The following is an 11,672-nucleotide window of genomic DNA, read 5'->3' as shown; positions in this document are numbered from 1 at the left end:
AAACTGTAACAGCTCAGCCACAGGCAATATTGTGATAGCTTTAGAGATAATGAATGCATAGGACCATGATGGATTGTACAGTTTACACAAAGCCAAACAAGAGCTCCGTAGGGGATGTGAGGCTGCCACTAGGAACCACCGAAAGGTTTGCCCTGACTTCATCTCAATTCACTTTCTGTTGCTCTCTCTGGTGTCCCCATCACTAGATAGGGCTGGTTAACTGGACTGCATACTCGTCGACACACCATCTTAGAGTACATTTCTCTGCCATACTCATCTGTTCCAGGGATCAATGCGATCCAAAAATTAAATAAAAGTGAATGAGTGACACTGGGTGACATATGCAGCATATTAGGGTGACAATAGTCTCGTGACCTCTTAGAATGCACGTCGTTCAGCGATGCCCTATCAGGACGAGTGAATGAAACCAGATAAGCAGCAGCATCATGTCCGTGAACAAAGCCTTACCTTCTCCCGGCAGACCAGCTCCTGTGGGATTCTGGGAAGTGTAGTTCCAGCGGCTCCTTCAGCGCGACGCCGTGCTCCTCTCTCCTCTGGAGCTCCTGGCTCTCTGAGCCCAGCCGCGCTCCCCGCCCCCTCCCCCTGGAGAGCTGCTCCTCCTCCTCGTCTGCCTCCTCCCTCTCTCTGCTCCTCCTCCTCTCCCTGGACAGTTTCCTCTGCTCCTCCTCTGCCTCCTCCCTCTCTCTGCTCCTCCTCTCCCTGGACAGTTTCCTCTGCTCCTCCTCTGCCTCCTCCCTCTCTCTGCTCCTCCTCTGCCTCTGCTCCTCCTCCCTCTCTCTGCTCCTCCTCTGCTCCTCCTCCTCCCTCTCTCTGCTCCTCCTCTCCCTGGGACAGTTTCCTCTGCTCCTCGTCTGCCTCCTCCCTCTCTCTGCTCCTCCTCCTCTCCCTGGACAGCTGCCTCTGCTCCTCCTCTGCCTCCTCCTCCCTGCTCCTCCTCTCCCTGAAGGGCTGGGGGAGGCCGACTGTCGGGGCGCTGCCTCGGGGGAGGCCAGCTTCCTCTTGCCCTCCTTGGCGGCGACGCCCTCCTCCCCCCCGGACACGGGGGCCCGGGACGTCCTCTGGGAGGGGGCGGCGGCGAGCTGGAGGTCCCCGGCGTGGTCCGTGGAGACCGTGCCCCCGGTCCTTAGGGTCACAGACTGGGCTGATTTAGAAGAGTGGGGGCCCACCCTGGCACCAGGGACATTGTGGAGCTGGAGGGGGGTGGGGAGAGAGAGAGAGAGAGAGAGAGAGAGAGAGAGAGAGAGAGAGAGAGAGAGAGAGAGAGAGAGAGAGAGAGAGAGAGAGAGAGAGAGAGAACGAGAGAGAGAGAGAGAGAGAGAGAACGAGAGAGAGAGATGAGAGAGAGAGAGAGCGATGAGAGAGAGAGAGAGAACGAGAGAGAGAGAGAACGAGAGAGAGGAAGAATGAGAGAGAGAGAACAAGAGAGAGCGATGAGCGAGAGAGAGAGAGAGAGCGAGAGAGAGAGAACGAGAGAGAGAGAAAACGAGACAGGGATGAGAGGGAGAGAGCGAGAGCGAACGAGAGAGAAAGAGAGAGAGAGAGAACGAGAGAACGAGAGAGAAATGAAAAGATTAAGAAAGAAAAAGGTCAGAGCAGGAGATATTGTGTACAAACAGACAGACACACTCACACACACACACACGAGAATCCAGCTGAGTTATCAGTGGCCGAGTGACTCACTTCCTGCGCATCAAAGGGCCGTCTGTCTACGGCAAGCAGCTCAGCGAACACAAAGCCATGCCACGCCCCTCTAATCCCCAAGAGAGACAGTGCTGGGGCCGGCCATCCACATGCAAAACCATTCAAAACCCCAAGTCCAGGCCCAAGTCCAGAGCTGAGACCTGATACCGCACATCACTCCAGCCCTTGACCTTTACAAGGTGAGTCACGTAAATCAAAGAGTTCTTTATGTAAAACGCTAGGGTTACCATTTTATGGACGCATTTAGGTCCTTTAAATCCTCTACAACTGAGGAGAACAGTTAGAGTGTTCAAAGTGCATGGGGCAAATATTTAAAAGATTCAATATTTATTGTCCACTATAGAATAAAATGCACTCCTAGCAAATCAAACACGTTGGTCTGTCTCTCTTGTTGCTCTCTGGATCCCGATTTAGAAACCTAAACGAGGGAGTGAAATGAGCCGCTGACAAATGGCCACTTCTCAGAGCTTGACCATCGGGGGCTGAGGAAGTAATTGACTCGTTCTGCTTCTGCCTCCAACACGCGATCCTTTCACTCATCTAGCCGTGCTGAAATACCGAAAGGGCCCCCTCCATCTCACCCAGAGGCCCCTCCACCCTCCATCTCACCCAGGGGCCCCTCCACCCTCCATCTCACCCAGGGCCCCCTCCATCTCACCCAGGGGCCCCTCCACCCTCCATCTCACCCAGGGCCCCCTCCATCTCACCCAGGGCCCCCTCCATCTCACCCAGGGGCCCCTCCACCCTCCATCTCACCCAGGGCCCCCTCCATCTCACACAGGGGCCCCTCCATCTCACCCAGAGGCCCCTCCACCCTCCATCTCACCCAGGGGCCCCTCCACCCTCCATCTCACCCAGGGCCCCCTCCATCTCACCCAGGGGCCCCTCCACCCTCCATCTCACCCAGGGGCCCCTCCACCCTCCATCTCACACAGGGCCCCCTCCACCTCACACAGGGGCCCCTCCATCTCACCCAGGGGCCCCTCCACCCTCCATCTCACCCAGGGGCGCCTCCATCTCACACAGGGGCCCCTTCACCCTCCATCTCACCCAGAGGCCCCTCCATCTCACACAGGGGCCCCTCCACCCTCCATCTCACACAGGGGCCACACGTACGCCAGAGTTCTCAGTGGCATGCGGCCAATCAAAAAACGGTCAAGTCAGGCATTGGCCCCTCCATCTCACATGAGCCACAACACGACAACTTCACACCGACGGTGACATCGCAGTAACAATGACATCCCACTAACTGAACATGGAGCCAGAGGACAGGACAGGACGGTTAGGGTCAGCCTTCGCTCGTGCACGGCTGAGCCACAACACGGTGACATCACAGCAACGGTGACGTCACACTTTAACGGACATGAAGCCAGACGACAGGACAGAACAGAAGCGCGACAGAAACACATCCCAGACAGCCAGCCCGGACTCTGAGGGGCCCGGCCCAGCAGGGGTGGCCTCGGGCCCCGGGGCCTTACGTGGAAGGCCTCTATGGGGCTGTGGGAGGAGTCAGAGCACTCCAGCCCGTCGGAGCTCAGGTCTGAGAGGTCCTGGGGTACAAAACACACACGCTGACACCTTTAAGACTCCTCTGGCACGAGGACACTGAGGACCTGAGGCTGAGATGACTGGCGGACATTAAGAGACGTTTCAGGGCTGGTCGGAGATAGGGGCTTTGTAGTTGAGGGGTTTTCATGAAACGAAAGGAATAGGTTCTGCCCACAGAATGTCAACATTCATATAAGAACGCCTTTTTGTTTTTAGTTCCACTTACTTCACATTCAATTACACTTGCAGTAAGTGACAGCCTGTTTACATTTCCCAAATCTGTGGCGCTACTTATTTGAATTTAACAACACTTGTATTAACTGTTGGTTTACAATTGTACTAATTAACTGCCTGTTTGCAATTCCCAAATCGGTGGTGTTCCTTAAGCTTCATATTCAACCCACACTGAGTGAGTCAATAAAACTCACTCAAGATCACTTTGTCTAGTATTTGCTTATTAAGTGCATTTGGTATGAATGATAATGTGCCATTTCATTTGATGATGTCATTTAACGTCAATTGGAGTGGATTTAAAATGTAATTTTAAAAGCAAGTTAACTCACCATTACTAAGATTAACCGCCATTAAAAGAAACAGTCGTTTCACAGCCCCAAAAATAATTGATAATACAAAATACACACACACAATATATAACAGTGATAGAGCATCATATGGGACGAAGGTGAAGCCCCGCCCACCTGCTCCATATCGCCCAGTGTGATTGGCTGGGTCTGGTAGCGGGCGTTTCCGCGGCGCTGGCGGGAGTCCCCCTTGGCGCGGACCACCCGGGGGGGCGGCTGGGCCAGCCGGTTGAACAGCGCCATCTTCTCCGCCAGGCTGAGGCTGCACAGGTCCGGCTCCTCCGGCCCTTGGCTCTGGGTGGGCCCGGGCCCCACGTGTGTGGGGCTAACCCTGGGTTCCTGGGTGTGGGGCTCCTGGGTGGACGTCGCCCCCTGCTGGTGCCGCTGGGAGGCGCGGGCCTCCTGCGCGTCCTGGGCCAGCCGGGCGTCCCGCACGGCGGAGCTCTGCTGGGACGAGGCCTGCAGGCTGTGGGGAAGACCCGGAGCGGAGCGGGGGAGACGAGGAGCGGAGGGACAGGCGCTGAGCACGGAGAGAGGGAGACCGACTGGGCCGGGGGGGGGGGCATGCGGCGCACAGCCCACCCTGCTGTGGGCGTGGCTACACTCAGCCACGCCCACAGCAGAGTGGGCGTGGCTGTGGGTCACATGCTACACACAGCCCATTCTGCTGTGGGCCTGGCTACACTCAACCACGCCCACAACAGAGTGGGCGTGGTTGAGTGTAGCCACACCCACTCGGATGGGGGCGTGGCTACACTCAGCCACACCCACAGCAGAGTGGGCGTGGCAGTGGGCCACATGCTACACAGAGCCACACCCACTCTGCTGTGGGCGTGGCTGTAGTTAGCATGCAGGGGCCCACGGCAGAGTGGGCGTGGCTGTGGGTCACATGCTACACAGAGCCACGCCCACAGAAGTGTGGGTCTGCATTCTTAAAAGGTGACATATTATGCCAGTTGTGAGTGTGATTAGCCGTTACAAGCCGTTTTGAATTTATGCCTCTTCCGACATCACAAGTGGGCGGGTTGAAGTGCTTGTTACGGCTAATCACACTAACACCTGGTGGTATAATCTGTCACCTTTAAATATAACATCATATATAATAGAACAACAATGTGCAAGAGTGGGGGGGGGGGGTGATGTCACAGCTCCCAGAAGGAGAATCTAACAAAGACGTGCAATGCAAGGCCCACATGACTCACACTAGCGCCTCCACGTTGTGTAGTAACCTTTACATTCCAGAAGAGGGCGCCAAAGACCAACAACACAGAGCACACTGTGAACAAGACCGCAGGCGCCTCTCTAACAGCTCACGATGCATTAGTCTCCTGTTAGAAGGCGTTAAGGACACCCAAACACAGGCTGGTCTCCAGGCTACGACTCAGTGTTGGTCGGCCGCCCATGCTCCGAGGCTGGCTACCTGCGGGGGGTCAGAACGCTGTAGACTAGCGGGGGGCTGGGGACGTGAGCCGCCGCACTGCGCACGAGGGCAGACCGGGACTCAGCAGGAGGGGGGGAACTATAGGACAGGGGGCGGGCGGGGGGGGCAGGGAGACAACGATGGAGTTGGAGGTGAGTGGAGGATTAGGCGCAGAGACGCTAGCAGCCAGGAAGGCTCGGGTCAGAAACAGGGCCAGGAGGGGAAGGTTAAACAGACGCCATGTTGGAAAGGTTCCTCTGTTATTGAAGACATGCGGGATTGTGTTTCCCTCACATCATATTTAGGTTTACTTGCCGGAAATTCAGAAGAGGACATTGAACATCCGTTTGTTACCAACAGACAAAGACTTCACGTGTAGAGGCGAAGCACTTTGAATGTTTCACTAAAGCTTCCTGGTGAGTGAGTGAGGAGGTGAGTGAGTAGGTGAGTGAGTAAGTGAGGTAGTGGCTGGGTGAGTGAGTGAGTGAGTGAGTGAGTGAGTGAGTGAGTGAGTGAGTGAGTGAGTGAGTGAGTGAGTGAGTGGTCGAGAGAGGTATTGGCTGGGTGAGTGAGTGAGTGAGTGAGTGAGTGAGTGAGCCAGTGAGTGAGCGAGTGGGTGGTCGAGAGAGGTATTGGCTGGGTGAGAGAGTGACAGCGAGTGGGTGGGTGAGGGAGTCGTGAGTCAGATAGTTGGTGAGTGAGTGAGCTCGTGAGCTGGTGAGTGAGTGACTGAGTGGTGAGGTTGATGAGCGAGCGGGGACCTACGTGGCGGCGATGACCACCTCCTCGGTGGTGACGGGCTGGGTCCTGGAGCGGTCCTGTCCCCTCCTCAGCCTCCGTTCCACCGCCGCGTTGCGGGGCCGGGGCTTGGCCTCTCCGGGGTCCCCGCTCCGCTCCAGCTCCTGCAGGCCGGGCCCAGCGAACACACGGAGGAGCATGACAGACCGACCACAGAGTGGGAAAACAAGAGGAGCCTGGGAGCGTCTGGGACCAGGGAGTGTGGTGCGGTCCAGAGAGCTTTGTTTGGAGTTTCAGGATTTGCATGGGAGGCTGTCGAGGGTGGAGGCGAGGACGGGGTCTGACGGAGAGCTCGTCTACAGGAGTGACACTCAGCTGATCATTTGCATAGAAGGGAGCGAAAACAAATGTGTATCTCCCCTGCCCTGTCTGTGCCAAGGTTTCAGCTGGTGTGTCATGTGCGATGGATTTAAATAAAGCGAAACGCCCGCACTAAAGACTGTCAGGACTCCAGGTTCAAGGTGAGTTCAGACAATTAGGTTTGTGTAGAAGGTACAAAGTTCAAGGCCTCACACAGGAAACTACCACTAGGTGTTAGGGAGGTTAATATCCGTTCAATAACCGTCTGCAGACCAACGTCTGCAAATGTAAGTAAATAAAATAAAATAAAACAGAATAATTGTCCCGTGTGTGTCTGTATGCAGGGTTGAGGGTTTAGGCCTGTTTAAAGTCACTTGTCCCTCGGAACAGGACCGGTGGGAGATATCTCACCCAAAAAAGAGAGAGAGCAAGAGAGAGAGTGAGCGAGAGAGAGACCTTACCCTAAAGAGAGACCGCTTGGCCGCCACACTCAGCTTGGCTCTCTCGTCCAGAGTCTGCTCGTCAGCTGAGGGAGGTGACAAGGGGTGGAGGAGAGGAGACAAGAGGGGAAGGAGAGGAGGAGGAAGGTGAAGGAGAGGAGAGGAGACGAGAGGTGCAGGTGGAAAACTATTCAGAGCCGGAAAGTTACACTAAAGCAGAGGTCATGTGTGTAATGTAACAGACATCGCTGGAGATGCCATGTGGTGGAATAACAGCGTAAAGTATTTTGACCCGTCTCTGGTTTAGTGGAGGATGCAAATTGTACTGCAGTTGCAGTCGCGTCAACTCTCGTAGCCACAAACCAAATTAAGTGCATATTTGCATGTCTAATATATCTTTTGACAATGCATTTAATGCCATTGAGAGCATCGTGATTAAATACATTGTAAAACCCTGAGCTATTTGAAATTGTTGATGTGTTGATCAATATCGGGACTACTCTTATGCCGTGTGGTATGTTGTGCTTTATGCATGTTGTAAATAATCCAAAATAAACTCTCTGGAAGCCTTGAATATATTAAGACTTAAGATGGAACACATTCTACCCATGAATACAGACCTTGCCAGACATGCAGACCCAAATCACAGAGAATGAGGAGTTCTGCTCGAGTGAATCGGCTTTCATTAGCTTTTACTGAGATGAGGTTAACCTGACAGCTGTTTAGCTGGTAGTCATTTGACATGAGCAAAAACTGTTTGGAACTCAAGATCTACACAAACCATGTCCATCACTTTGAATGTCCTTCTAAAGGCCTTCATAAACCAGTGATGTCTGCCTGAATAATACAGCAAACACGTTTTAGAACCAAGCAACCCTTGGAGCCTCTACAGAACATGTAGAGGAACACAGAACGAAGGCCTCAGTGCTAGCATCATCTTCTACCATACTAACCTGGTCTATTACACAAGAACACAACTCAACTCATTTGAAGAGCTACTTACCCTCAGCGCTGCTCAGATCAGAGATGACACAGGACCTTCAGACGGGAAGGACAGAACAGAGAGGTTTGTTAGCGTTAACGTTAGCGTTATTAACGTAAGTGTTTAACAGTCGGAGAACAAACAGAGAGCTCTAGGGTACGTGGTCTGGAGAAGGATTGGGAAATGAGCGTTTCCCAGAGCAGAGTTATGTAGCTTATGCAACGACGGGGTGTAAGTAGGAAGGAAAAACACATAGGAAATTAAATGACAGCGTATCAGAGCGAGACTTAGCCGGGGAATTACGCGGCATTAGAGGAGCCTACTGCACTGCAGGGTCCGGTCCTTATTCAGGGCCAATCAACAACAATGGCCGAGTCATGCTACTCCGCTTTGGTCACATGAAACACCACCAATAAGTCAGGCCTGGCCTGGACTCTGGACTGTGGGGGCTATACAGTAGGGAACTGATGTAACGGGCGTTGAGGTTAGCACACCTGCTCAAGGCGATGGTTTGCATGTGCATGAGGCCCTTCAGAAGACCCGTTGTATCAGCTGTCTACTTGTATTGGCTGGATACTATACATTGCACAGGTTCATTGGGTGGGTCAATTATAGTATAGTCAAGGACAAGGTCAGTCAAGGGTCGTCCCGATTCGATTATAGATCTGCTCAAATCACTGAACCAAACCCCAGAGGTTGAGCCAGGACTTCTTCTGACATGCAGGACCTTCTACTGGTTTCCCCATCACATGACATGCTGCTGAAGACCACCCCCCACCTAGTGGTCTAGTCCGCTCCCCCTAGTGGTCTAGTCCGCTCCCCCTAGTGGTCTAGTCCGCTCCCCCTAGTGGTCTAGTCCGCTCCCCCTAGCGGTCTACTAGTGTCCCAAACAAGACATGCTACTGAAATCCACCTCAACTAGTGGTCTAGTCCGCCCCCCCCCAGTTGTCTACCAGTGCTCAACACAAGCCATGCTACTGGAGTCCACCCATCCTCGTGGTCTATGAGGACCCCACACAAGCCATGCTACTGGGGTCCACCTCACCTTGAGGTCTATCAGGACCCCACACAAGCCATGCTACTGGGGTCCACCTCACCTAGAGGTCTATCAGGACCCCACACAAGCCATGCTACTGGGGTCCACCTCACCTAGAGGTCTCGTGGTGCTCAGCAGAGGTGATGGGCTGGGTCTTAAACCTCTCTGAGGTCTTCCTACTCTCCCCGGGATCCACGTACTGCCTAGGCCTGCGCCCCCTTTCCCCTCTCCAGGGGGCCTCTGAGCCAGGCAGCACCTCCCTGGGGGGGGGGGGGGGGTGACCACACCCACAGCAGGGCAGAGGAGCCAAGCAAAGGCATCAGGGGAAACGGAGAACAGAGGTGAGGTGAGGAGAGATCCAGGTGGGAGGTGCGATGGAGGAAGTGATTTCAAGACAGAAACAGAGGCACGGATATGACATGGTTCGGACACACAGACACGCGGACACACGGACACGCCCCATGCTCTTTGGCTTTCAAATCAAGCGAACGTGGAACACTAGAGTTCTGGTTAGTTGATAGACGACACGCTGGTTAGTTCCAGTCCCGATCTATGAACGAGGCAACACACAGCAGCACAAACGAACGGCACAAGCTTTACTCCTAAGTGAACAACAATCAAGTAGTGATGCTACGTTCAGGCCGTGCAGCAGATTCATGTTCACATCACCCAAGGGTAAGTTCTCTGTTAGTCATTCATCAGCAGGCAATGGGAGGCAGCAAGCCCTGTGAGGCCATGTTAGGCCAGGTGAGGCAGCAGGTACTCAAGAGGCCATGTGAGGCAACAGGCGATGTGAGGCATTGAGGCAATTGGAGGCAGCAGGCCATGTGAGGCAGTGAGGCAGCAGGCGATGTGAGGCATTGAGGCCATTGGAGGCAGCAGGCCATGTGAGGCAGTGAGAAAGCAGGCGATGTGAGGCATTGAGGCCATTGGAGGCAGCAGGCCATGTGAGGCAGCAGGCAATGTGAGGCATTGAGGCCATTGGGGGCAGCAGGCCATGTGAGGCAGTGAGGCAGCAGGCCATGTGAGGAATTGAGGCAGCAGGCGATGTGAGGCATTGAGGCCATTGGAGGCAGCATGCCATGTGAGGCAGTGAGGCAGCAGGCCATGTGAGGCATTGAGGCAGCAGGCTATGTAAGGCAGCAGGCAATGTGAGGCATTGAGGCCATTGGAGGCAGCAGGCCATGTGAGGCAGTGAGGCAGCAGGCGATGGGAGGCAGCAGGCGATGTGAGGCACTGAGGCCATGTGAGGCAGCAGGCGATGGGAGGCCATGTGGGGCTGCAGGCCATGGGAGGCAGCAGGCGATGAGGCAGGATGCTGAAGCCACGGTGACTCTCTGCGGGACCACCTACAGATCAGGCCTCTGGGTGTTGGAGGTGGCGGCGGCGGAGGAGGAGGTGCTGTCCAGGTAGGAGTGCCTGAGCTGGGCCACAGACATCTGGGCGTCCTCGTGGCTCCCTCCGTTACTGATCCCCCCGCGGCTGCCCCGGTGCCCCTCGGGCTCCGGGGCGTCTCGAGACCCCAGGGTCTGGGGGCGTCGGCTCTGCTGGCCGCCGGACCGCTCCGGTGCGGCAGCGGCGTGCCCCGCCCTGGCCTGGTCGTGAGCGGGGGCGGGGCCTGTGTGGCCGTACTGTTCCTCCGCCCTCGGCCTGATGGCATCGGCGGGAGGGTGGTGGTGGTGGTGGGAGCCCTGCTCTGGGGGTCCGGTGAGACCCTCCCCTGCCTCCTCCCGCCCGGGTCCGGTCCTCCCCCTGGGGCCCGGTCCTCTGGTTCCCCCCGGGGCCTCCTCCGCCCCCAAGACCAGGCCCAGGCTCCGGGCCCTGGGGGACCGATGGGGCTCCCGGTCCGCCCAGCCTCTCCGGGGGTCCTCCGTGCTCTTCTCCCGGCGGCGGACCTCCGAGGGCAGCACGGCCTTCCTGCTGTTCAGGAGGCCGGACGTCTGCCCCTCCGTCCCGCCCTCCTCCGCTCCGCAGGGGAGCTGGGGCTGTGGGTCCTGGGGGCCCGGGGCCACCGGCATGGACAGGTAGGTGGGGCCACGGGCCTGGGTCTGGTGGCGGGGCTGGGGGTCTGTGGGGTGCTGACCAGAGGCCGGGGCCTGGTAGCGGGCCACTGGGTCGGCGGGGTGCTGGCTGGAGGACTGGGTCTGGGGGGCTCTGGTGGGCCTCCGGTAGGCCTGCAGGGGTTCAGGCGCGGGTCCCGGTTCAGGGCTCCTCTGACGGCCCCCGTCCCGGGCCAGGCGTTCCCTAACTCGGATTCTTCAGGGGGAGAAAGGAGGACAGTTGAAACAACAGCGTCTCGTGCGCGTCTAACCCCGGCTCAGGCACGGACGGCCTGCAGAAGAGAGCGGCTCTGATCCACCTCATCATCATCACATGCAAGAAAGAGAACAATGATATACATATATATATGCCCATTTCTGAAAGATCGGCCTTGTGACCCCAGCTTCTGTCTCACCAGCAGTAGACCGCCAGTGAGGAAACATGGGGAGGAGGATTAGAACAGCCCTGAGGTAACTCTCCATTGACACCATTCTGAATAGACAGTACTACCTCATTCTGTGTTCAGAGGTCACCTAGACCCTGCACAATCTCCCCCCTTACCCCCTCACACCCCTCTTAGCATGTATGTTGTACGTCCTGGCACTTAATGTACGCACTTATTATATGCTGTACGTCCTGGCACTTAACAATAGTACTGGGTAGCATCTTATTCTAGCTATCTTTGTTGTATGGGGGGTAAGGGTTAACCTAGCTATTGTCATTGCTTGGCACTTGGTTCTATGAACATCCTTACTATACTGACAGCGATAAATTGTTGTTTTCTCTTCTTCTGACAAATGTAATT

The 11,672-nt window shown here is 55.7% G+C and overlaps 1 protein-coding gene across 1 annotated transcript in view; it reads right to left on the bottom strand.

Moving 5' to 3' along the window:
- The window catches only part of svila (supervillin a), a 48,918-nt gene that overhangs the window by 27,482 nt on the left and 9,764 nt on the right, over nucleotides 1–11,672 (bottom strand). Inside the window, exons 7-13 of the mRNA XM_079754640.1 lie at nucleotides 10,181–11,083; nucleotides 8,941–9,087; nucleotides 7,813–7,847; nucleotides 6,831–6,895; nucleotides 6,037–6,173; nucleotides 3,969–4,317; nucleotides 985–1,211 (exon numbers count right to left, since the gene is read on the bottom strand). Coding sequence (XP_079610766.1) covers nucleotides 985–1,211; nucleotides 3,969–4,317; nucleotides 6,037–6,173; nucleotides 6,831–6,895; nucleotides 7,813–7,847; nucleotides 8,941–9,087; nucleotides 10,181–11,083 — 1,863 coding nt within the window. The remainder of the gene's footprint in view (nucleotides 1–984; nucleotides 1,212–3,968; nucleotides 4,318–6,036; nucleotides 6,174–6,830; nucleotides 6,896–7,812; nucleotides 7,848–8,940; nucleotides 9,088–10,180; nucleotides 11,084–11,672) is intronic.

This window comes from Pollachius pollachius, assembly GCF_949987615.1.
Source record: "Pollachius pollachius genome assembly, chromosome: 17".
In the NCBI taxonomy this organism is placed as follows: Eukaryota; Metazoa; Chordata; class Actinopteri; order Gadiformes; family Gadidae; genus Pollachius; species Pollachius pollachius.
The sequence above is the reverse complement of the archived record's forward strand: the minus strand, read 5'-3'. Positions and strand labels throughout refer to the sequence as shown.